The sequence below is a fragment of the Rhinatrema bivittatum genome, chromosome 4 (genome assembly GCF_901001135.1).
Source record: "Rhinatrema bivittatum chromosome 4, aRhiBiv1.1, whole genome shotgun sequence".
Lineage (NCBI taxonomy): Eukaryota > Metazoa > Chordata > Amphibia > Gymnophiona > Rhinatrematidae > Rhinatrema > Rhinatrema bivittatum.
Genome location: NC_042618.1, coordinates 294046544 through 294073847, shown reverse-complemented (window position 1 = coordinate 294073847; position 27304 = coordinate 294046544). Strand labels below are relative to the sequence as shown.

General features: G+C 46.7%; 1 protein-coding gene across 2 annotated transcripts in view; it reads right to left on the bottom strand.

Annotated features, from left to right (window-relative positions):
- The window catches only part of ARHGAP11A (Rho GTPase activating protein 11A), a 237228-nt gene that overhangs the window by 113087 nt on the left and 96837 nt on the right, over positions 1 to 27304 (bottom strand). For both annotated transcript variants that reach the window (XM_029600193.1, XM_029600194.1), the window contains exons 5-6: positions 16086 to 16249; positions 9355 to 9501 (exon numbers count right to left, since the gene is read on the bottom strand). In XM_029600193.1, the coding sequence (XP_029456053.1) occupies positions 9355 to 9501; positions 16086 to 16249 (311 nt within the window). The remainder of the gene's footprint in view (positions 1 to 9354; positions 9502 to 16085; positions 16250 to 27304) is intronic.

Here is a 27304-nt window from a genome sequence, read left to right as displayed (position 1 = left end):
ATTGCGGCCTTCGACCAGCGTGCGATAGTTGTCCTGGAGACGGGAAGACCCTTCTTGGGCCCATGCCACAACAGAAACCGGTGATCCGGTCGAAACTCATTAGTTACTGCCAAATATCGCAGGAGAACCCGGACATCCAACCGCCTCAAGTCCCGACCTTGCGAGGACTGTAACTCCTCCTCGGAAAAGGAGGGCAAATCCACTGTCTGATTAACGTGAAAAGGCTGACACCACCTTAGGCAAGAATGAAGGTACGGTACGCAAGGACACTCCAGACTGAGAAATACGCATGAACGGTTCCCTGCATGAAAGAGCCTGAAACCCCAAGACACGATGCGCCGATGAAATGGCCACTAGAAACACCATCTTGAGAGTCAATCCTTCAAGGCAGCCCTCTTAACCTTCTCAAAAGGGGCTGAACAGAGACCCCGGAGCACCAAGTTCAAGTTCCAGAAAGGGCAAGGACTTCTCACCGGCAGACGCAAATTCCGAACTCCACGCAAAAAAAACCAAGCCACATCCTTTAACCTTGCCCCTCAGGCAGCCTAGAGCCACCACTTGAACACGAACTGTAGGCCAATCCCTTTTTCAAACCATCTTGAAAAGGAGGTAAGGATATGGCCCACTGAAGCCTGCCATGGCGCAATATGTAAGTCACGACACCCTGAGTCAAAAACCTTACCTACCCTCGCATAAATCAAAATGGTGGAGGATCTGCGCGTCCGAAGGAGGGAAGATATCACCGCTTCTGAATAACCTTTCTTCCGCGACTGTCGCCTCGCATAAGCCAAGCCACTAGACAAAAGCGATCCGCTTGATCGAAAAACACCGGACCCTGGTGAGGTAGATTTGGGAGATGACCTAGACGCAACGGTCCGTCCACCGCTAAAGTGACGAGATCCGCGAGCCACGGGCGTCGTGTCCACTCTGGCGCCACGAGAATCACCGGACCGCAATGGGACTCTGCGCCTCAACACCTTTCCCACTAGAGGCCACGGAGGAAACACATAATCCGTGCTCTCGTCTTCGGCTGAAGAAACGCACCGCCTTGGCATTTAAACGAGTCGCCATCAAATCTAAGTGCGGAGTTCCCCATCGCTGAGTTATGAGATACAGCGCCTCGGCCGACATCTCCCACTCTCCCAGGTCTAGTTGCTGTCGATTGAGAATCTGCCTGAAGGTTGTCCACTCCTGCAACGTGGGTGGCTGCGATACGGAATAAATAGCGTCCCGCCCAGGCCATTAACAATGACGCTTCGGCCGTCACCGGACGACTCTTCGTGCCTCCCTGTCGGTTTATATATGCAATAGTAGTCGCGTTGTCCGACAGAACTCGCACCGCTTGACCGTGAATCATCGGAAGAAGGTGACGCAAGGCCAGACGGACCGCCCTGGTCTCCAGACGGTTGATGGACCAGGAGGTCTGGTGAGGAGACCACTTCCCCTGCACTGCTCGGGAGTGACACCCAGCCCCTCCAGCCGGACAGACTGGCATCCGTCATCCCGACTAGCCAAGGTGGAGGTTTCAAGTCCACCCCCTTCAAAACATGGTCCGGGATCAGCCACCTTGCGAGGCTGGACCGGGCCGGCTCCAGCAATGGTAACAACATGTCGTCCGCCTCGGACTTAGTGTCCAAGCGAGAAAGCAGCGCTGTTTGGAAAAGCCGCATATGCACCAAGGCCCATGGTACCATCTCCAGAGTAGACATCATATGACCAATGACCTGTAAATAAACCCAGGCCGTAGGCAGCTGCAGATCCAACAGAGATTGAACTTGCGCCATCAGATCGACCAGCTGCTGATGGGGCAGGGAAACTTTGCCCAGCGCAGCATCGAATCGGGCTCCAAGAAACTCCAAGTGCTGAGTTGGTTTCAACTGGCTCTTCACGAAGTTGACTACCCAACCTAGTGACTGAAGCTGCTCTACCACTAACTGAACCGCTTGCTTGCACCACACTTCCGAATTTGCTCGGATGAGCCAATCGTCGAGATAGGGATGAACCAGTATCCCTTGACAGCGCAGAAAAGCCGCGACGACCACCAGAACCTTGGTGAAACCCTTGGGGGCAGTCGCTAACCCGAATGGAAGGGCTCAAAACCCAGACCCATGAACCTCAGGAGCCTCTGGTGGCATTCCTGGATGCCAATATGGAGATACATTTCAGTTAGATCCAAAGAAGGCAAAATTCTGCCTTGTGGATGGCCGCAATGACAGACCGCAGCGTTTCCATACGAAAAAAGGGGAACCCGTAAGGCCTTGTTGATCTGTTTTAACTCCAAAATCGGCCTGTAACGCGCCTTCCTTCTTTGGAACTATGAAGGAAATCGAATACAGGCTAATCGAATACAGGCCAGTGCGACGCTCGGCTGGCAGGACTGGGACCACCGCCCCTAGCGCCCGTAATCGGTTCAAGGTTTGTGCCACAGCTACCCTCCTTTCCGGAGGGCAGCAGGGGAACACCAGGAAAGGATCCCGGAGCGGACAAGTAAAATCCAACGCGTAACCTTGACTTTCCACGTCGAGGACCCACAGGTCCGAGGTTATCTTGACCCATTCCTCCCAAAAAAGGTACAACCGACCCCCGATTCGCGGAAGCGAGGAATGGGTCTGCACACCTTCATTGAGTAGCCTTGGTAGGGGTGAAAGCCTGCAAGGATCCCGCTCGCTGCTGTCTCTGGGGAAAGGCCCCGCCCCTCCCCAGGCGGAACCGGTGCTGGCTACGAGCTCGACCCCTGGAATTCCCGAAGGAGAACCGGCGCTGGCTACGAGATCGACCCCTGGAATTCCCGAAGGATCGAGACTGCCGGGGCTTGTCTTCAGGTAACTGATAACCTTGGGGGACAACAAGGTTTTGATGAGTTGATCCAGCTCGTCCCCAAACCACAACTTTCCCTGGAAGGGAAAGGAACCCAGACGGGACTTAGAGGAAGGATCTGCCGCCCATCGACAGAGCCACAGCTACCGTATGGTGGCTACAGCAGAAGACATAGTATGAGCTGAAGTCCGGAGAAGATCATATAAGGCATCCGCCGTGTAGGCCACCGCAGCCTTCCTGCAATTGGCCTGCTCCGCCTCATCCGGTGGAAGATCCTGGACTGTAAGCATCTGCTGAATCCAGCGAAGCGTGGCCCGCGGTATGAGGCTACTACAGGCCGCCGCCCAGACACCTAGGGCCGGCACCTCAAAGATATGTTACAATAAGACCTCCAACTTTCAGACTTGGAGACCTTTCAAAGCTATCCCCCCTGTCACGGGGATGGTAGTATGCTTTATTACGGCCGTGACCGCCAAATCCACGAATTTTGAGAAGGTCCAAGGACTCAGGCGGCAATGGGTACAGCTTATCCAGGACTCAGGCGGCAATGGGTACAGCTTATCCATAGCCCTGCCCGCAAAGAGGCTTCAGAAATGTCCCATTCCTTATATGCAATCTGCAGCAACTTGTGGTGAAAGGGAAAAGTTCACAGGGGTCCCCTCTTCAAAACATGCTGTATTAAAAAAAATTCAATTCGTCCTTCCCAATAAAGGAAGGACCTGGGGATCAGCCCCTTCTACAGCCCCCTGATTGTAGGGATCCGGTACCTCCGGAACTCCCGCAGCCCCCTGCGTGTGAGGACTTCGAGCCCCCTTTCCCCCCACCTCTGGTACGGACCTGGGAATCCTAGGGGGGGGGGGGCCCTCTCCCCCCAGCTCCGGTGCCGACCTGGGAATCTTCGGGGAAGAGGGTCCAGCTGCCTCCCAACCCGCCTCTGCCTCCAAAAAGGGTTTGTGCCTTAAAGGCACAAACGTCGAGGAAAATGCCCTTACCAGTTTTTGGGTTGTTTGGTTTTTTTTTTTTCACGGGTCGGGAGGAAGGGGGTGGGGGGGTGGAGGGTCGAGGAACCTCAAACTCTGTTGTGCTCTGCGGACTAAGCACCGGCGGGGAGGGAGGAGGGGAATCTTCCTCCTCCAACGCTGTACCTACTGATTTCAACGTGTTCAAAATGGCCGCCGCCTCTTCCTCTATGGGAGGCGGGGCTGCCGACCTTGATCCAGCAACCCTCCGGGGCCGCACAGAAGAAGCAGGGGAAGAAGACCTGCGGGCAGTGCTCGGCCCCCAAGAGGGGCCCTCGCACCCGGGAAGGCATCGGGAGCAGAGACCCTCTCGGGAGAATCGCGCCCCCGCCCCCCCCACCGGCCGTGCAGGCCGAAGAACGCAGCATGGCGACGCGGGAAGAGAAGCTGCCACAAAAAGCGCGCCAAAAAGGTAAGCACTACACAGTTGCAGAATCGCGCCGGGTGAACCAGCCACCCCCTCCGGAGTCCCGGGACCGATCGATGGCAGGCTGGGGCTGAAATGAAAAGGCTCACTGCCTGCCCCCAGCAGGACTCACGCGGCCGCAGAGCACAAAGTTTTTTTTTTTTGTTTTTTTTAAAGATTAATTAAATCTGAGTACAAGCCCCCCTTCAGAGTAATCCTCTGGAAGATGTGCACTGGGGGGGGGGGGGGTGACCGGCCCACCGGTAAGCTCTCCCCCTGTCCCCTGGGACTATCCTAGCTCCGGGTAACTAGTTAGAGGGCAGTGCCCTACACGCCTGCCCGCAAGATTGCTACCTCGCTGCGCGAATACCCCAACAAACAAGACCAGCTTCCCTTAACCCAAAATCTTTTTTTTTTTTTTTTTTTTTTTAAACTAGCAGACAAGGAAGGAAGAACAAACTACTTGATCTAGTCAGGGTTAATTCCAACAAACAAAACCTGTAAATAATGTAGAAAACCGAGAGATCAGGACCGCAGGTTATGCCTCTCAATCTGCTAGAGTCAGAGAAAATACTGAGGGATCGCAGGAGGCACACCGGTATATCTAGGGGGTGCCTTTCAGCTTTTCTCTGACTCCATCTGCTGGAGGGGAGGCACAACCCAGCAGTCTGGACTGATCCTGGTACGTACAGGGAACCGGTTTTATTGAAAAATAGTAGGTACATTTTTATTAAAAATTATTTTTTAAATACAGTTTCCTCATCTATACTTCACCTCATTAAACAATATTCTCATTCCAGTATCACCTCATATTGCACAGCTCATCCAATACTGTAAAACTGACAGTAAGAGCAAAAAGGTACATCACTCTATTATGGGTCTTTTTCATACATTCTGCAGTAAACTCATTCTAAGAATCACCATATATTTATCTTTAACAGTGTCATCCTACTTCATTAAGTTGCACCTTACGATCCATGCTGCTTAATGTTCTTTTTCTAATATCAGCTGTTCCTAGACATTGCATCCAATGACTGCAAATCTGATTGAGGAAAAAGGGATCTCATTTTCTCCCCCTCTGGTTTACATATTTATAAATACTACACTGTAAGCTCACTTTCAAGAGTGATCATTTATTTATTCATTCACAGTGCCATCCCATTCCCTCAAGCTGAACAGTATAACTCATATAAAGCACATTAAGTTAAAGCATCATTTTATAAGGACTTTTATACATTTTATTATAGCTCACCCTGACATCATTCATAGATTTTTTAGTCTATGCTTCCATCCAATATATGTTTTAATCCATTGCCAATGTACACTTTTTGCATATATATCATTTTTGGCTAGAACCACTAGATTTTTAACCTTAAATCTACAACTTAATAATTTTATTCTTGTTTGATATCTTTGCATCCCTTCTTATATTTATTTTGATATTTAACTTTTTACATTTATATTTTAATTATGTGTCTTTTTATATGTCACCATGATATGGGTTTAACATGATTTACTCTTTATATATATGTTTATTTATTTATATGTGTTTTATTAGTGTTTATATTTGTGTTAATTTAAACTATTTGCATGTTTCAGCCCCTGAAGCAGCTCCAAGACAGGAGCGAAACTCAGCCTGAGTCGGGCTTTTTTTAAAGTGTTTTATTGTCTCCTTTGAAATAAATTTTAATTGATGGACATCAGGCATCTATTTCTTTTTTACTTCCTCATGGCTTTTATAGATTGCCTACCTTTTTGTTTTGTGGGCTAGCCCACTGGGAGGCCGCTCAACCCGCTCGGAAACCCCCTTCCCTTGCCCGAACAGGAATGATGCCGGTATGGCGCGCCGAGCAAGGAGACCGGAGAAAAGACTTACCGAAGCCCTTCCATGTCTCTGGATCGGAGGAATTCTCCTCTACTTACTTAGTCTCAGCGCTTTCAGGCTGAATACAGAGACGGTCTCTGGCTGTGGGGGGAGAGGGTTTAGGCCTTCGCCACATCGCTCTACTTCTACATCAGCTGCCTTTCAGCTGCTTCAGCAGCAAAGTCCATGCCAGGAGCCGACTACCGGACCAAGTCACACCTCTGAGGGATGTCGGAAATCACCTCAGGAATTCTCAACTGGGGGAGGGAACCCTTAGGTATCACCACAGGAGAGCGGGGCTCAATCTTCCTTTCAATTTGAAGGTAAAATTTCTCCTATTAATTAGTGCTGCAATCCCGCTAAACACTGCTGCTGGTGTGGGGATAGCGTCCACATCTGCTAGGAGACGGAGAAATACTGAATGGCTAAGGTCACTGCAGGGTTATATCTAGGGTGACATCAGCTTTGAAACCTGACTCAGTCTCCATCTGCTAGCAAGGGAACACATAACCCAATGGTCCTGAGTCCATCTGGCTACACGCTAGGAAACTGCTATTAATTAATAAGCAATAGTAGCTCGAGATTTATTTAATGTTTGGGTACTTGCCAGGTGACTTGGATTGGCCACTGAAGGAGACAGAATACTGGGCTTGATGGACCCTTGGTCTGACCCAGAACGGCATATCTTATGTTCTTATACCCATTCCAGAGACTGTTTTCAAAGGTAATGATTCTGATGAACTGAACCAAATCAAAGTGAACCTGGAAGATGTCGTAGGGCATACTGACAAACTGAAGAGTAACAAAATTACCCAAACCAGATTGTATGCAATCCAGGGTTCCGAAAGAACTAAAAAATGAAATTTCAGATCTATTACTCATAATTTGTAACCTATCATTAAAATTGTCCTTAAGACTGGAGGGTGGCCAATGTAACTCCAGGATGATTCAGGAAACTAAAGACCGCTAAGCATGACTTCAGTGCCAGGAAAAATTATGGAAACTATTCTAAAGAATAAAATCTTTGAACATATGGAAAGACATGGTTTAATGGGACAGAGTCAGCATGGATTTACCCAAGGAAGGTCTTGCCTCACAAATCTACTACATTTTTTTGAAGGGGTTAGTAAACATGGGGATAAAGATGAGCCGGTAGATGTAATGTATTTAGATTTTAAAAAGATATTTGACAGAGTCCCACGAGAGACTCCTAAGAAAATTAAAAAATTATGGGATAGAAGGAAAGGTCCTTTTATGGATTGCAAACTGCTTAAAAGATAGGAAAGAGAGAGTAGGAGTAAATGGTCCATTTTCTCAGTGGAGAGAGGTAACTGGTGGAGTGGCCCTAGGATCTGTACTGGGACTGGTGCTTTTTAATATATTTTTAAATGATCTGGAAAGGGGAACGACAAATGAGGTGATCAACTTTGGAGAAGACAATTATGCAGAGTTGCTAAATCACAAGCAGTTTGTGATAAATTATAGGGAGGCCCTGTGAGACTGGAAGACTGTGCAACCAAATGGCAAATGAAATTTAATGTGCACAGTGCAAAATGATGCACATAGAGAAAAGTAACCCATGCCATAGTTACAGAATATTAGGCTCCATATTAGGAGTTATTGCTCAGGAAAAATATCTAGGCGTCATAGTGGAGAATACATTGAAATCATCAGCTCAGTGTGCTGCAGCAGGCAAAAAAAAAAAACAAACAAAATGTTAGGCATTATTAGGAAAGGAATGAAGAATTTAAATGTAGAACGTCATAATACCTATGTATTGCTCCAAGGTGAATCTGCATCTTGAGTACTGTGTGCGATTAAAGATGCCGCATCTTTAAAAAAAAAAAGATATAATTGTACTGGAAAAGGTATGGAGAAGGGCGACCAAAATAATAAAGGGGATGTAACAGCTCCCCTCTGCGGAAAGGCTAAAGAGGATAGGGCTGTTCAACTTGGAGAAGAGGCGGTTAAGGCGGAATATGATACAAGTCTATAAAATAATGAGTGGAATGGAACGAGTAAATGTTAATCAGTTGTTTACTCTTTCGAAAAGTACAAAGACCAGGGGACATACAATGAAATTACTAGGTAGTTACACAATGTTAGGTTCCATATTAGGAGTTACTACCCAGGAAAAAAAATCTAGACATCATAGTGGACAATACATTCAAATCATCAGCTCAGTGTGCTGTGGCAGTCAAAAAAGCAAACAGAATGTTAGGAATTATTAGGAAGGGAATGGCAAATAAAATGGTGAATGTCATAATGCCTCTGTATCGCTCTATGGTGAGACTGCACCTTAAATACCTGTGTGCAATTCTGGTTACTACATCTCATAAAAGATATAGTTGCATTGAAGAAAATGCAGAGAAGGGCGACCAAAATGATAAAGGGGATGGAAAAGCACCCTATGAGGAAAGGCTAAAGAGGTTAGAGCTGTTCAGGCTGGAGAATAGATAGCTGAGAGGGGATATGATAGAGGTCTATAAAATCATGAGAGGCCTAGAATGGGTAAATGTGAATCGGTTATTTACTCTTTCGAATAATAGAAGGACTAGGGGGCACTTAATGAAGTTAGCAGCACATTTAAAATAAATCAGAGAAAATACTTTTTCACTCAATGCACAATTGAGCTCTGGAATTCGTTGCTTGAGGATGAGGTTAGGGCAGTTAGTATAGCTGGACTGGATAAGTTCCTGGAGGAGAAGTCAATAAACGACTATTTATCAAGTTGACTTGGGGAATATCCAATACTTATTACCAGTATTAATAGCAAGGGATTTATTTACTGTTGGGTATTTGCCAGATATTTTTAGCATGGATTGGTCCCTATTCGAAACAGGATGCTAGGCTTGATGGAACCAATATGGCAATTTCTTGTGTTCTTATTTTCAGGATTATTTTCTGTCTGCTTTCCTTAATTTGTTTCTTTATAAATTAATGAAAGATGAACATTTTCATTACAGCATGTAAAAAAAAAAAAAGAAAACCTTACAGACCTGAAAACACATTATATATGATCAGGACTCTCAGGAATATGTGGATGTGTACCCTTATATTCCTTTTTAATCGTTCCTAGGCCAAAAGCTCCTGGTGTGGATGCAAGAAGGGATAGATACAAGTATCCAGAACATTGAAAGAAAATGCTGTAGAGATCTTTGCACACAGCTGTGAGTCAATGTAATATGTTGCTTTCTAGAGGATTAATGATAATCTGTGAAATCAACTGATTCTGCTAATTTCCTCACCTCCTACACTCCGTCTTCTGTGTCCCCTGCTTTCACCAGGAGACTCACATTCCCCTTCCTTATTACCCTCCAGGGAAGGAGTCCCACAATGCACTTCTACACCCGGCAAAGCAGGGATTTTTTCCAGGATAAATTCAGGGACAAATCCTAAAAAGAAAGACAAACTGTACGTTAATGCACTGCATTACATATAGGGATTTTCATTTTCAATTTTTAGTTTATTTTTCCTGCAAATTCAATGTTATAATAAAATAGAATCAGTGTAAAAATAACATAGGAAAAAAGTCAGAGGAAAAGTGCAGTTGCTTACCTGTAACAGGTGTTCTCCTAGGACAGCAGGATGTTAGTCCTCACATGTGGGTGACATCATCAGATGGAGCCTGGCACAGAAAACTTTTGTCAAAGATTCTAGAACCCAGTCTGCTGCTATGCGAGCGTCCGCAACGTCCCCTTAAGTCTCATAATATAGCAAAATATGAGCGAAAAATAAAACAAAACGAAAGTGAACCCAACATTGTGGGGAGGCAGGGGGGGGGAGGATCCTGAGGACTAACATCCTGCTGTCCTAGGAGAACACCTGTTACAGGTAAACAACTGCGCTTTCTCCTAGGACAAGCAGGATGGTAGTCCTCACGTGGGTGATTACAGAGCTCCAGACTGTCCCCTGTGATCAGAGGGACCCACAGTAGCTGAACAAGGTGCTATTGGGCACAACACAACTGCAGTGCAGTGGGAAAAACAGGGAGTGTCTGACCCCACAGAGAGCACAAATGGGAACAGTTGGGTTCAAGACTGAAACAGATTGGGGAGGACAGACTGGCCAAAAGTGCTGTCCTGGCATCTATTCCTGTCGAGGCAGTAGTGAGCCATGAATGTGTGGAGTGAAATCTAGGTCACGGTTCTTCAGATTTCGGCGATAGAGACCACACGCAGGTGGGCCACTCACGCCGCCATAGCACACAGAGTGAGCCTTCACCCTGCCGGCTAGCAGGAGGCCTGCCTGCTCATAGCAGAAGGCAATGCAATCCGCTAGCCATTTGGATAAGGTCTGCTTCCCCACTGCTGCTCCCAGCCTGTTGGTGTCAAATGACAAAAGAGCTGGGTAAACTGTCTGTGCCTCGCTGTACAGTCCAAATAGAAAGCGAGCGCTCGCTTGCAGTCCAGGGTGTGAAGAGCACGTTCCCCCGGGTGAGAATGAGGCCATGGGAAAAATGTGGGAAGGATAATTGACTGGTTGATGTGGAAAGCAGTCACCAGCTTTGGCAAAAAGTTTGGATGCATGCGCAGCACTTTACGATCATGGAAGAATTTCGTGCAGGGAGCATTCGTAACCAGGGCCTGGATCTCGCTGACCCTGTAGCGTTAGTGATCGCCATCAGGAACATAACTTTCCAGGTGAGAAATTTCAGGTCACAGGATTGGAGAGGCTCAAACAGATGCCATATGAGCCTCGCCAGGACAACGTTGAGATCCCATGGAGTTGCTGGCGGGCAAAGCGGGGGCTTCAGTTGAACTATGCCCCACATGAAATGCCCGACCAGTGGTTGGACTGAGATGGGTGCCCCCCCGACGCCCTGATGGTAGGCGCTGAGGCGTACTTGCACCGAGCTGGTCTGGAGGCCAGACTGGGACAGGTGCCACATGTAATCCATCAGGCGGGGCATCGGGCAGGAGAAAGGGTCCAGTCCGTGACAGCCTCACCAGGTGGAGAAATGCTTCCACTTCGAGTTGTAAGATCTCAGAGTGGAAGGTTTCTGGGATTCAATCAAGACCCTGGAAACACCATCCGAGAGTTGAAAGGGCTGGAGGATAATGCGCTCAACATCCACGCAGTAAGGGCCAGGGTCCGGAGGTTTGGGTGGTGCAGGGTGCCCTGGTTCTGCGATAAGAGGTCGGGAGCTGTCCCCAGTGGAACCGGTACCTTCATGGACAGGTCCTGGAACAGAGGGAACCATACCTGCCTTGGCCAGGAGAGTGCCACCAGGAGCATGGTCCCCCCCTTCCTCTTGCAGCTTCGTCAGAGTCCTCGAGAGCAACGGAATAGGGGGTACGCGTACATGAGACCTTGTCTCCAGTGAAGGGAGAACGAGTCACAGGCCGGACAGTCCTTCTCCAGAATCAGGGAGCAGAACATGCTCACCTTGTGATTGTGGGAAGAGGCAAACAGGTCCATGTCCGGCCTGCCCCAGCAATAGGAATAGGTCAGCTGCCACCTCTGGGTTCAAGGACCACTCATGAGGCTGGACAGGCTGAGTTGGTCCGCCAGCGTGTTCAGGTAGCCTGGCAGGTATGTGGCCCGCAGGTATATCCCCCTGGAGAGAGCCCAATCCCAGACCTGTATTGATTCCTGGCAGAGGGGGCAGGAGCCCGTGCCGCCGTGCTTGTTGATGTACCACATCGCCACCTGGTTGTCCGTTCTGATGAAGACTACCTTGGAGGACAGTTTGTCCTGGAAGGCCCACAAAGCATACCAGATAGCTCGAGCTCCAGAAAATTTATCTGGCAGCGGGACTCTGCCTCAGTCCAGAGACCCTGGGTATGCAGGCCATCCGTGTGGGCCACCCACACCTGAGGCGAGGCATCGGTGTTGAGTGTCACCTGGAGTGGTGCGTGCTGGAATGGGAGCCCGAGTTCCACATTGGACTGGGCCTCCCACCAGGTTAGGGAGAGACGGAGAGGGCCTGTGACAGTCACCGGCACTTCCAAATTCTGGGATGCCTGCCACCACTGGGACTGCAAGGCCCACTGCGGGTCCCTCATGCAGAGGTGGGCCAAGGGGGTCACGCACACAGAGGCCACCATATGGCCCAGCAGGTGGAGCAGCAGATGGGCCGGTACCTTTTTTCTGTTGCGAACGAGGGTAGCCAGTGAGGAGAGAGTGACCGATCGATCCCTGGGCAGGAAAGCTTTCGCTTGTGCAGTATCATCCTGGCACCAATGAAGTCCAGCCGTGGAGACGATTGAGATGTAACTTGGGGAAGTTGATAACGAATCCCAAGGTCTGTAATATTTGAACCGTTAGGGCTAGAGCATTCACGGCCCCGGAGTATGATTCGCTCCGGATGAGCCAATCTTACAGGTACGGGAAGACGTGGACCGAACCTGAAGTAGGCAGACACCACCACCAAGCATTTTATGAAGACGCGTGGGGCTGAAGCCAGCCCAAAAGGTAGCACTTTGTATTGAAAATGTGCCGTCCCCACTAGAAAGTAGAGTTACTTCCCATGGTTGGGGGACAATTGCAATATGGGTGTAAAATATCATTTATGTCGAGAGAGCAGAGCCAGTCTCCTCTTCGGAGGAGCAGGATCAGCATGCCCAGAGAGACCATTTGAATTTTTCTCTTACAAGAAAAAGGTTTAACGCCCTGAGGTCGAGAATGGGGCGTAAGCCGCCATTCCTCTTCAGAATGAGGAAATACCTTGAGTAGAAACCATGGCCACACTGCTTGCGAGGAACTGGTTCTACCGCATCTGCCGCTAGAAGGGCGGAAAGTTCCAATTGAAGGACAACCTGATGGGCGGCCGTACCCCACGATGGACATGGAGAGGACCCAACGATCCGAAGTGATCGTCTTCCAGTGGCGGGCGAAGCAAAGAAGCCTGCCGCCAACTGGGGGATCGGCCACCATGGGAACCGGCGTTTGGCTCATGCCTCCTTGCTGCCAGTCAAAAGCCAGCATACGGGGCTTGTTGGCGGGCTGGTTGGGTCCTCGGAACTTGCTGCTGCCAGCCAAGGCCTCTAGGGCTGGACCTAGGTGGGCGAGTACGGGCAGCCAGAGGGAAGTATTTCATTGACTGGTAGAAGGGCTTGTGAGAGCCTGGCCTGCAGGACCTCCTGGTGGCAGAAGGGCCTTCTGAGGGGCTGGCGGAGAGTTGCTGAAGAGTATCATGCTGATCTTTCAGCTGCGCCATGACCTCTTTCACCTTATCCCCAAACAGATTCTCTCCTGTACAGGGGATGTCCACGAGCCTATCTGGGTCAGAGGCCTGGAGCCAAGCTAGCCATCTGGCGCAGACTCCACTGGTGGCTGGGCAGGCAGCGGTTTCGAAGAAATCATAGGTAGACCTTACCTCATGTCTAGCCGCCTCGAATCCCAGCAAGGCAATGACTGCAAGGGACTCCAGCTGTTGCATGGGAAAGTTCACCGCAAACTCCTGGACTTGCATCCATAGGTTGCGGTTGTATTGAGTCATATACAGCTGGTAAGCTGCAATACGGGCCACCAGCATAGCCCCTTGAAACATTTTCCTCCTTATGCCGTCGAGTTCCCTGTGTTCGCGCCCCAGAGGGGCAGAAGCATGTGTCTGGAAGCATCTGGCTTTATTAAGCTTGGACTCCACCAACGCAGACTGGTGGGGTAAGTACCGCCGTTCGAAGCCCACGGTCTATTGAACCAGCTAAGTCGCATCAGTTTTCCTGTTCACTGGGGCAACTGACACGGGTGTCCTTAAAGTTAGGCAGTCGAACCCCCGAAGGGCAGGTAGAAGCGAGAGGCCCCCAAGGAGCGGGTACCCAGAGCTTCCGTAGGAGTGAGATACCCCGGAGAGTAGCGAGGAATCCAAGCGAACAGCTTAGAAACGGTCAGAGTAGCAAAACCGAAGTCCTTGCTAACTGGTTGTATTGGAGCGGAGCTGAAGTTTAAATACCCGGAGGTACTGACGTCATGCGGTGGGGACGCCCCCGAGGGTCCCACCATGACGTATTCAAAAGTGTAGGCAACGTGTGTGCACTTGCCCTAGGAGGCCTCATCCTCCTCGGAGGACCCAGGATCGCTCCGGTGGAGGGAGGTGGCCGAGTAGGCATCGGAGGGCTCTCGGGAACCGGTTGCATCGGTAGGACGCCAAGAAGGACGTCCAGATTCTCCAGCAGAGGTGCGAACAATGAAGGCGGAGGCTCGGGCACCAGTATGGGGGGCCAGTGGCACTGGCAGCTCGACGCTCTGAAGCACTTTGAGCACTGCCGATTGCACCCTCTGGTCCAACTCCTCCTGAAAGTTCTGGGTAGTAAGGACTGGTGGAGGGGGACAATGCATCGCTGGCACATCCTCTGAGGAATCACGAGGAGGAACAGCCCCCTGCACTGTTGCCGGTGGGGAACGCCTCGGGCTAACGAGGGGCACTGGAGGATGGGGCCTCCGGTGTCCAATGCCACTTCAATGGCGGTTCGGCAGCCAGGACCTGGAATTGTGTCGGGACGGTGACTGGTGTCGATACTTCTTGGGTTTCTGGTGCTCGGCCCGGTCTTTCCCCTGTGCAGAGGATGAAGACGACCCCGAGGTTAGAGGGAAGGGAGAGACCACCGAGGATCGATCTCCTTCTCCTCGCAGCAGGGGAAGCAATGGAGACTGTTCCCCGTGGTCCTTAGGCGTGGAGGACACAGACGCCGAAGTGGAGGTTTTTAGAGAACCAAAAAGCTTCTCCATTTTAACTATGCATGCAAGACGCCCTTTGGGAGTCACTTGATCGCACAAACGACACCCTCGAACGTTGTGCGAGGCCCCCAGGCAGAGGATACACACCTCATGCGGATCCGTGATGAACATGGTCCGCGGACATTGGGGGCACCGTCGAAAACCTGACAACGCCATCGAAAAATAAAGAGAAGCCGGCGCGTGGTCAATGACCTACGGGAATCCAAGGTGGGAGTTGGGAATCAACCACGAAAAACCAACTGCAAAAGCCACAGGTATCTACCAGAGGAACCGAATGCAAAGAGGGATGAGACAGAGAATAAACCCCAAAAAATTCAGCAAAAACGCTTTCAAGGGTTTGGAGCTCCACAACTGCGAGGCTACTGCACCGCGGAAAAGAAGTGACTGAAGGGGGACCTTACGTGGACACGCGGATAGCAACAGGCTGGGCATGTTCAGTCTGCCTGTCAAAGTTTCTAGAAACTTTGACAAACGTCTTCCGTGCCGGGCTCCATCTGATGTCACCCACATGTGAGGTCTACCATCCTGCTTGTCCTAGGAGAAATTGTTTTCTCTAATTTTTTGTTATATCATTGAAATTCTCAGAAAAATTAAATAAAAACTGAAAACTAAGACCCTTAATTACAAAGGATACAGAGATTATACACAGGGAAAGCTAGCTATTGAAAGCACCTTTAAGTTACATTTCAGGTTTTCATTTGCAGGTAGAATTATTACAGGTCATATCTGCTACTACCTAAATTAGTGGTTTTCAAACTTGGGATTCTAAAAGTATCGTGTCGCAGACCGGTTCCTTACGCTCCTTCTCTGCACAGCTCAATTATTTAGAATAGTGCAGTGCCTGTATTCTCAAGCTTCTTGACCCCATTGAGACAATCGCATGCTTCTCAGAAGTTTGAGCCATAATAGTTCTTGTACTCAGCTTTACTTTTGCAATGAGGGGTGAGAAGGCTGCATACAGGCACAATGCAGCTCAGAGTGACAGAGCTACGTAGAGCAGGAGAAAACGGTGACAGTAAGTAAAGTGGCTGAGAGAAGGAAGGTAGTGAGAGTCAGCAGTGGGGAGTGAAAGTGAGCAATAGGGGGCTGGGCAGGAATATTTTTCTTCTACTGGGTCCCTTGCAAAAAAGTTTGAAAACTTAAATCATCATCAGTGGATCACTAAGGAGTTCTACTTTAGTAAAGCTTTCACAAGGTTTAGAAATTTGTAGCCTGCTTGATCAGAGTACTCAGGGTGCAGTTTACCAATCTCTGCTGTCTGCTCTTTCACATAATGCTGCAAAGTAAGCCAGCTTACCAATCTTTGCTGCATGGTCAATTAAAGTGCACACCACAGCAGCCTGTAATTGCAATTTCTTCTCTGTGCTTGCTGACATTCGCTCATGTCCGTCACTTGACTGCAACAGGTTGGGGGCAAAGATCACTGCCAGATTGTTGCTGTTCATCTTGTTTTCATCAGATCTTATAAAAATAAAATAAAATAAATAAACCCTTTCCTGAACACCACTTTATCTTTCTGAAGCTGTCTCACTTCAACATGCAAGCTCCACACATTATTACATTTCAATATAGGACAAAAATGTACCTGGATATAGTCTCTTCACTATTCCAGCAATCAAACTGTACCGCCACCACACTCCAGCTGGTAACTGTAGTATTTGTTAGTTGCTATATATTTTAAATTATAATATTGCCTTATTTACTACTGTTGTATTTTCCTATTGATTTTTATGTACACTGTGTTAATGTTTTGACAAAACTACAGTCAAAGAGGAAACAGAGCAAATGCCTAAGGGTGACAGTTCTCACTATACTTGTTTTAAGTTTAACCTCTATTCCCTTATAATAGCCCTAGTAAAGCATGCATATCAAGCTTGCTTTCCTGTAAACAGCAAGATAGATCAGCTATAATGCATGGGTGATGTCATCCAACAGCACAGACATGGACCCAACTCTCTAAGTCTTAGAATGCACAGGATTTTCTGCACGCGGATGCTGCTTCTTGAGCCCCTGTTTCCTCCAGAGCTTAAGCTTTAGCTAGGTAGTTGACTCTCCAGGGAGGTGGGTGGGTATTAGATATCACTGATTCATTCTATCATCTATGAAGACACATACTTATAGGTAAGCAAACTCCATCAACAAGAAGGCATAAAACAGTCACAATGCATGGGAAGTCCCAAGCTCATGATTGCATTCAGAGCAACTTAAACAACCCAGAACGCACCAGTGGAGAGAATGGACTACTAGGTGAAGAGCCTATGCAGAATTGCTTGTCCAAAGTTAGTCTCCCAGGACATGCTTGCCAGACAATAGTGGGATGTAAAGGTGTGAACATAATCAGTTAAAAAAAAAAAAAAGAACTAAAACTAGAACCCTGCAAAATAGACATTATCCCACCCTATGATGTGGCAATACTAAAATCTCATCAGCTAAACCAAAGGACTGGTTTAGCTGATGAGATTTTATCGCCCTCCAGGTTTACTACAAAAAGATTGCTCACCATTAATAGAACTATTCACCAAGGTATCCTACACCAGAATCTACAATAATTGTAGGAGACTTTAACCTACAGGTAGACAAAACACCAAGATCCTTAGTATGTAAAATGTTTCTAGAAGCAATAGAAGTCATAGGATGGTCACAATTTGCCTCGAATGCAACGCACAAAGCAGGCCACACTTTAGACCAGTGGTTCTCAACCTTTTTTCTGTCGGGACACACTTGACAGATGGCTCTCACATGCGTGACACACTGAACACATGATCATCATGGGGCTAAATGTAAACATATATTCTGTATCTACAGGATCCACCCTAACCCCCCCCGCCCCCAACAATGGCTATAAAACAGAACTAGGACATTCCTATTTCAATTTACCATACAAAAAAGATATTTCTGGTGTCATCTCAGTAACAGCAATATAAACACTCTCATCTACCAGGTACAACAGCCTTCCTTATGAAAAAACAGTAATTTACCACCAATGCAATACTTCACCTCTGTCACATACATAGAATTGACCTTCACCAAATACAGAAAGACCACAAATTGCAATGATAAACTAAGAAGCACAAAACAGAACCTTAGGAAACTCAAGAAATAATGGCGGAAGTGTCATTCGATTGAATCCCTAGAAAAATATATGTCTTACCTCATAAAATACCGAACACTAACCAATAAAGCAAAAAAAAAAAAAAAGATTACTATGTCAAACAGATTCACTGGGCTATTTTTAATTTTAAACTTCTCTTTAAGGGTTAAGCATCTAATTAAAGACCTGACATCTTACATATCAAGAAACTATAAATTCACAAAGTCCTCTTGCAATGAGTATGCCACCATACTCTTAGACAAAATCGATAAGTTGAAAAAACAATTCACTATCAGTTCCCCAAACAAAAGCACCTGAAGGCTCAAACGACACAGTCAAATGGTGCACATTTAACAGAGTATCGAAGTTGAAAATTAGTCAAATCATTAATAAAATTAAACCAGCTACTCACCCACGTGACTCAATACCGGCTATTTCATTAAAACAAGTACACCAAGTTATCACTCCAACAATCACACCCCTGATTAACCATTCACTATTAGAAGGAAGGTTTATAACAAGCAGTGATAAAACCGATCCTAAAACATAAGTCTGGTCGAACAGACGTTTGGGACAACTTATCGCCCAATATCTAACCTGCCATTTCTAGCCAAAGTATTTGAGAAAGCAGTGTTATCCCCACTTGAATATCATTTGGAAGATCATAATATCCTATACCCAAATCAATTTGGTTTTAGGAAACATCACTCAATGGAGACATTACTCTTCTCATTAACGGACTCGGTCTTACAAGGACTCAACGCAGATGAATCTTATTGCCTAGTGCTAATTGATTTAACAGCTGCCTTTGACACTGTCGATCATAATCTATTATGTGATCAGCTGAGAAACATTAGGATCGATGGTACAGTTAGCAAATAGTTCTCACCATTTCTCTCTAACAGAACATTTCAAGTCAAACTGGGCAACCAGATATCTGATACCTTCTTGTGTGATCCAGGTGTCCCTTAAGGCTCAGCAACACTATTCAATATTGACATCGTCCCACTATGTAAATTACTGAAGAATCTAGAAATAAACATCTTCTTGTACGCAGAAATGCAGTTCTACATACCACTCTCCAGATCATTTGAAAATACAGCTGCAATAATATCTACATACATGAAAGCAATACAAGAGCTTTCGCAAATCAAACTGACACTAAACCCTAAAAAGACTGAAATAATCTGAGTAGAAGCTCATCGATAGTTAAACCACCTGCCTTAGACCTAGGCAACTTTCAAATTAATCCCTCAAATCAAGTACGGGATTTAGGTGCACAGCTAGATGAGAACCTCAAAATGAAAATGCACATCAAGAAATTGATTAAGACAGGCTACACAAAGCTGTGTATACTACAAAGGCTGAAATCACTATTAATTTTGTGGACTTTCATACAGTTTTACAAACTCCAATATTGACTACTGTAATGCCTTACTTCTAGGTTTTTCAGCAAGCCACTTAAAACCATACAACTACTACAAAATGCTACAGCAAGACTATTAATAGGATCTAAGAAATATGATCACATTACACCCTCACTGATGGCACTACATTGGTTACCAGTACAATCCAGAATCTACTATAAAGTAATAGCGACAATATTCAACATCATTCATTTCAACAACACTGGACTATTAGGCGTGCCACTACAGCCATACAACCCTCAGTGAACACTAAGATTTATTTATTTATTTAAAAACTTTTCTATACCGTCGTTTAGTAGTATACCATCACAACGGTTTACAGATAGGCACATAAATAAGTCTGGTTAGGATTATAAATTAGCTAGTAGGTGCCAATAAAGTTTTGGTTACATGAATCAAATAATATATGCTATTTGGATTATGGATTGGAAATTCCATTTATATGAATAATAGGATATCCATATGAGAATACTGTACTCAAATTAATCTTTAGGTATGAGAAAAAATAATAAATAATAAAGGAGGGATAACTGCTATTTGTTGACTTTTAACAGTCTGCCGGAGTTCTCTTTCTTGTCCGCTAGTATTCCTTACTCCCCACTCTCATTGTGAAAAACTTTTTGAAAAACCATGTTTTTAAACTTTTTTTTAAAGAGTTTTAAATCTTTCATTAGTCTTATTTCGAGTGGTAGTGTGTTCCATAATATTAGACCGACTAGGGATAGTGCTCTCTCTCTTACTTGCGTCAGTTTTGCTGTCTTTACAGAGGGAATGGTTAGTAGAGCTTTATTGGCTGATCTTAGATTTCTCTGGGGGACATGTAGTCGTAGTGCAGTGTTTAGCCAGTCAGTATTTTCCTCAAAAATTAGTTTGTGGATTGTGCATAGTGTTTTAAATTGCACTCTTTGTTCAATTGGCAGCCAGTGTAATTCAGCGAGTGTTTGAGTGATGTGATCTCTTCTGCTTTTTCCAGTTAGAATTCTGGCTGCAGAGTTCTGTAGGATTTGTAGTGGTCTTAGTGTTGTATATGGTAATCCAAGGAAGAGTGTGTTACAATAGTCTGTGCTCGCGAATATAAGTGCTTGAAGAACGGTTCTAAAGATCGCTTGGGTTAATAGGGGTTTTAGCCTTCTAAGCACCATAAGTTTGGCATAACCTTCCCTAACTTTCACTGATATGTGTTGCTTAAGATTGAGTTCATTGTCAATTATTACACCTAGGTTTCTGGCTTTTTCGTTTAGTTCCACTATCTGATCCTTTTTAAGTTTGATGGGATTCTGTATTAATTCAGTGGTTTTTCTTTCAAGGTGTATGAATTCTGTCTTTTCAATATTAATTACCAGTTCCATTTGGCTTAATAGTTGTTTTATTATATCTAGGTACAACATTGCTAAGTTTAGTGTTTTTCAATTGTTTCCTCTACTGGTAGGATTAGCTGAATGTCGTCAGCGTATATGTAATGTATGATACCTAGTCCTGCCAAGAGGTGGCATAGAGGCAGCATGTAGATATTAAATAGAGTTGCCGAAAGTGCTGACCCCTGTGGGACCCCAGTCATTAGCTTGATTTTGTCTGATATTGTGTTTATCTGTACCTGAAAAAATCTATTGTGTAGGTAGGAGCGGAACCACTCAATTGTTTTGTTTTGTAGTCCTATTTCTTCAAGCCTTTTTATTAGTATGCTGTGATTTACTGTGTCAAATGCTGCTGACAGGTCTAGTAATATCATAATGTAGTGTTTTCCGCTGTCAAACCCCCGTAATACGTTATCTGTTAGTGAGATTAGTAATGTTTCAGTGCTATAGTGTTTTCTGAAGCCGTGTTGTGAGAGGTAAAGTATGTTATTGTTGTCTAGATGTTCTGCCAGTTGCTTTTGTACTGTTTTTTTCTATTAATTTAGCAAGCATGGGTAAGTTTGAAACAGGTCTATAGTTACTTAAGACATTTGGGTCACTGTTCTTTTTCTTCAGTATTGGTTTAATTATTGTACCTTTAAGAGAGTCTGGCATTAGTCCTTCACTAAGTGATAGGTTAATTATTTTTGCTATAGTATAGGAGGTTATATCAGCTAGTTTTTTGATGTCCATGGTGGGAATGGTAGTCAAAATAAAGAACTACTGAATATTCCCACAACATGGAGCACACACCTGACACAAATAAGAGTATTTTCCATAGTAGGTTCAAAGCTCTGGAAATCTGTACTGGAGTCATTATCAACATTTATAACACAGCCAGCTCAATTTCAGCTCTTTGTAAATATTTTTAGCTGTTGTTAACCTTTTCTTTTATTTCCCTCCTCTCCTAGTTTAATCATCCTTGTTATTTGTAACTGCTTTCTTCCGCACTATAGTTCTTGTCTGAAGTTTATTATGCACCCCTGTTTAACTGTAAACCAGCATGATGTGATTATATCATGAATGCCGGTATATAAAAACCTTAAATAAATAAAATAAATAAATAAAATGTATCTTACCAGAGGCAAATTAAAAACATGGCTATTCATAAATGCATATAATTTAACTTAAAAACTCAGAATATATGAGCCACAAAGACAAGGAGGACAAAAGACAATTGTATCATGAAGAATAAATCAACAAAGAATGCAAGATTCTCAAACTACTCAAAAGACTAAGTTCTGAAAATGACATTTTTTTTTCTGAAACTAACCATACTTCTTGCCTTTTGTGTTAATTTTATTCCTTATGTCCCAGAAACCGCCTTTAGATAGATAGAAATCAATACCTACAGACGATTAATAACATTGAAACCAATCATTTTGTTTCTGATTGCTGAATTTATAACTATGAATGTCACCTGTAAATCGTTGTGATCTATATATGGAACGACAGTATACAACATGTCTAAATAAATAAACATATGACCAAATAGCAGCTTTTCATCTTTCTTCAATGTAAGTGGCCCTCAGATGAGCCACTGAAGTCATTATGGCTCTCACTTGATCCTTGAAAGATTTTTGTAATTGGTAAATAAGCCAGAGCATAACAGTGCGCTATCCAATACTCTAGATAATTAGAGCTCTTTTGGCAACCACCCGTCCCAATCTGCTGAGATTAAAGGACACACACAGAGCTGAGAAATTTGATGAGGTTGAGTCCTCTAAATTCAAGGAGTAAAGCGCCCATTCTCCTTTGTATGCATATGGTTTTGGAAAGATCAGCAGCAATAGCACAATAGCTTGGTTAACGTGGAATGCAGACCACTTTTAGAAGGAATTTAGGAAAGTTCATAGAACCACCATGCTGTGAAAGAAGTGCAAGTACAGCAAATAAAATACCAGGACCTCTAATTTACTTACTCTTCATTCTGAAATAACAGCCAAAATAAACAAAAAACTTTCCAGGATAGAAACTTCAAAACCAATGGCTCAAAATTTCAAAGGGAGATTTAATGAGCTGAGCCAGGACCACACTTAAGTCCCAAGGCAATGAAGGTTTACTTCATGGAGCATCTAGTACAAGAACCAACAAGAGAGAAATTATTTTACACCTAGTCCTTATTGGAACACAAGATTTGGTGTGAAAGATAACAGTGTTGGAGCCACTTGTCAATAGTGATCACAACACGATCAAATTTGACTTTACCGCAGGAAGAACACTACTTATTTACTAGCAGAAATTATATCCCGTATCTTCCAAAGTTTGGGGTGGGTTACTTCAAAGCATACATATTAGCATTATAAAAAATAAGTAAAATACAATAAATTTAAATGAAAAACTTTTAAAATAAAGCATAAAATGAACATTGACATGGATAAAATAGATAGAAAAACAAGATTGTAGCTTCAAATTTCAATCTGGTCATCTATGAAGAGGAAAGCACAGTTGCTTTCTATTACCAGGTGTTCTCCTAGGACAGCAGGATGATAGTCCTCACATGTGGGTGACATCATCAGATGGAGCACGACACAAAAAGCTTTTGTCAAAATCTCTAGAAATTTTGTCTGGCAGACAGCATGCCCAACCTGCTGCTATCCGCGCATCCACGCAACGTCCCCCTTCAGTCTCATAACATAGCAAAATAAGAGCGAAAAATAAAACAAGACGAAAGGGAACCCAACATCGTGGGGAGGCGGGCGGGATTCCTGAGGACTAACATCCTGCTGTCCTACGAGAAACCTGTTACAGGTAGGCAACTGTGCTTTATCCTAGGACAAGCAGGATAGTAGTCCTCACATATGGGTGATTACAGAGCTCCAGACTGTCCCCTGTGATCAGAGAGCCCCACAGTAGCCGAACAAGGTGCCAATGGGCACAACACAACTGCAGCGCTGTGGTAAAAACAGCGACAGTCTGGCTCTACAGAGAGTATGATGAGAACAGTTGGGTTCAAGACTGGAATAGAATGTGGAGAACAGACTGGCCAAAAGCGATGCCCTGACGACTATCCCTGTTGAGGCAGTAGTGAGCTGCGAATGTGTGAACTCCAGGTCGCGGCTCTGCAGATTTCGGCGACCGCACACAGATGGGCCACTAACGCAACCATAGACGTGCAGTGAGCCTTCACCCTGTCGGCCTGCCTGCTCGTAGCAGAAGGCAATGCAATCCGCTAGCCAGTCGGATAGGGTCTGCTTCCCAACTGCTGCTCCCAGCCTCATGGTGTCAAAGGACACAAAGAGCTGAGTGGACTGTCTATGCCTCGCTGTACGGTCCAAGTAGAAAGCAAGCACCCGCTTGCAGTCCAGGGTATGAAGATCATGTTCCCCAGGGTGAGAATGAGGCCATTGGAAGAATGTGGGAAGGATGATTAACTGGTTGATGTGGAAAGCAGTCACCACCTTCGTCAAAATTTTGGATGTATGCGCAACACTACATGATCATGGAAAAAGTTTGTGTAGGGAATGTACATAACCAGAGTCTGGATCTCACTGACCCTGCGAGTGGAAGTGATCGCCACCAGAAACAAAGTTCTTCACTTGGAAATTTCAGGTCACAGGATTTGAGAGGCTCGAATGGATGCCGCATGACCCTCACCAGGACAACGTTGAGATCCCATGGGTTTGCTGGCGGGTGAAGCGAGGGCTTCAGTTGAACTAGGCCCCGCATGAAACGCCCGACCAGTGGCTGGACTAGGACACCCCCGCGACGCCCTGAAGGTAGGTGCTGAGGGCACTGAGGTATACTCGGATCGAGCTGGTCTGGAGGCCAGACTCGGACAGGTGCCACAGATAATCCAGCAGGCGGGGGATTGGGCAGGAGGAAGGGTCCAGTCCATGACTGCCGCACCAGGTGGAGGAACGCTTCCACTTTGAGCAGTAAGATCTCCGAGTGGAAGGTTTCCGGGATTCAATCAAGACCCTGGAAACACCATCCGAGAGCTGTAAGGGCTGGAGGATCATGTGCTCAACATCCATGACGCGAGGGCCAGGGCCCAGAGTCCGGGTGGCTTAAGGTGCCCTGGTTCTGCAATAGGAGGTCGGGAACTGTCCCCAGCGGAACAGGTGTGCTCATGGACAGGTCCTGGAGCAGAGGGAACCATACTTGCTTTGGCCAGGAGGGTGCCACCAGGATCATGGTGTCCCTCCGTCCTCTTGCAGCTTCGTCAGTCCTCGAGAGAAACTGAATAGGGGGGTACACGTACATGAGACCTTGTCCCTAGTGAAGGGAGAACATGTCACAGGCCGGACGGTCCTTACCCGGAATCAGAACATGCTCACCTTGTGACTGTGGGGAGAAGCGAACAGGTCCATGTCCGGCATGCCCCAGCGACAGAATAAGACTGCTGCCACTGCCAGATTCAGGGACCACTTGTGTGGCTCGAAGGACCGGCTGAGGTGTTCCGCCAGCGTGTTTAGGTGGCCCGGCGGGCATGTGGCCTGGACAGGGCCCAATCCCAAACCTGTATTGCTTCCTGGCAGAGGGGGAGGAACCTGTGCCACCCTGCTTGTTTATGTACCACATCACCACCTGGTTGTCCGTTCTGATGAGGACGACCATGGAGGACAGCCTGTCCTGGAAAGCCAACAAGACGTACCGGATCGCCCACAACTTCAGAAAATGTATCTGGTCGAGGGTCTCTGCCACAGTCCAGAGGCCCTGGGTATGTAGGCCGTCTGTTTGGGCCTGCTACTCCTGAGGCAAAGCATCGGTGGTGAGGGTCACCTGGGGTGGCGCGGGCTGACTGGACCAGGCCTCCCACCAGGTTAGGGAGCGACAAAGAGGGTCCTTTGACCATCACCAGCACTTTCGGATTCTGGGATGCCTACCACCACTGGGACCGCAAGGCCCACTGCAGGTGCCTCATGCGGAGGTGGGCCAAGGGGGTCACCTGCATATGACGCAACAGGCGGACTAGCAGACGGGCCAGTACCTTCTTTATGTTGCGAATGAGAGTAGCCAGCGAGGAGAGGGCAACTGCTCGATCCCTGGGCAGGAAAGCTTTCGCTTGTGCCATATCCAACCTGGCACTGATGAAGTCCAGCGTGGAGATGGACTGAGATGTGACTTGGTTCAAACCTTACAGACCTTGGGATTTGTTATCAACTTCCCCGTCAAGGCTAGAGCATTCATGGCCCAGGAGTGTGATTTGCTTCGGATGAGCCAATTGTCCAGGTACGGGAAGGCGTGGACCAAGCGATGCCGCCAAGCATTTTGTGAAGACGCGTAAGGCTAAAGCCAGACCAAAGGGCAGCACTTTGTATTGAAAATGTGCCGTCCCCACCAGAAAGCTGAGGTACTTCCTGTGGTTGGGGGACAATTGCAATATGGGTGTAAGCCTCCTTTAAGTAGAGGAAGCAGAGCCAGTCTCATCTTCGGAGGAGCAAGATCAGCGAGACCATCTTGAATTTTTCTCTTACGAGAAAACGTTCAACATCCTGAGGTCGAAAATGGGGCCTAAGCTGCCATTCCTCTTCAGAATGAGGTAATACCTCAAGTAGAAACTGTGGCCCCACTGCTTGTGGGGAACAGGTTCTACAGCATCTGCCGCTAGAAGGGCAGAGAGTTCCGATTGAATAACGACCTGATGGGCGGACGTACCCCATGATGGACATGGTGGCGTGGTCTCTGGGTGCCAGCTGAAATTCAGGCAGTAGTCCTGGCGGACAATGGCGAGGACCCAATGGTCCGAAGTTATAGTCTCCCAGTGGCAGGCGAAGCAAAGAAGCCTGCTGCCAACTGGGGAATCGGCCGCCATGAGAACCAGCGTTTGGCTCATGCCCCCTTGCCGCCAGTCAAAAACCGGCAAACGGGGCCTGCTGGGGGGCTGATTGGGCCCTTGGAAATCGCCTCTGCCGGCCACGGCCTCTAGGGCTGGACCTAGGCAGGCGAGTACGGGCAGCTGGAGGGAAGTATTTCCTTGACACGTAGAAGGGCTTGCGAGAGCCCGGCCTGGAAGACTTCCTGGCGGCAGAAGGGCTGGCAGAGAGTTGCTGAAGAGTATCATGCTGATCTTTCAGCTGCGCCATGACCTCTTTCACCTTATCCCCAAACAGGTTCTCTCCTGTACAGGGGAGGTCCGCAAGCCTATCCTGAACATCAGGTCACAGGCCCGGAGCCAAGCTAGCTGTCTGGCGCAGACTCCACCAGTGGCTATTCTGGCAGAGGTTTTGAAGACGTCATAGGTAGACCTGACCTCGAGTCCCAGCAAGGCAATGGCTGCAAGGGACTCCCTACTGTTGCAGGGGAAGGCTCTCCGCAAACTGCTGGACTTGCTTAGATAGGTAGGCTGCAATAAGGGCCATCAACATAGCTCCTTGGAACATTTTCTTCCCTATGCCGAATGCGAAGGGGGACCAGACTCAGAAACCCCCCCCGAAAAATTCATCAAAAATGCTTTCAAGGGTTTGGAGCTCCACAACCACAAGGTTACTGCACCGCGGAAAAGAAGAGACTGAAGGGGGACCTCGAGTGGACACACGGATAGCAACAGACTGGGCATGCTCAGTCTGCCAGTCAAAGTTTCTAGAAACTTTGACTGGCAAAGTCTGGCAAAGTTTCTAGAAACTTTGACAAATGTTTTCTGTGCCGGGCTCCATCTGAT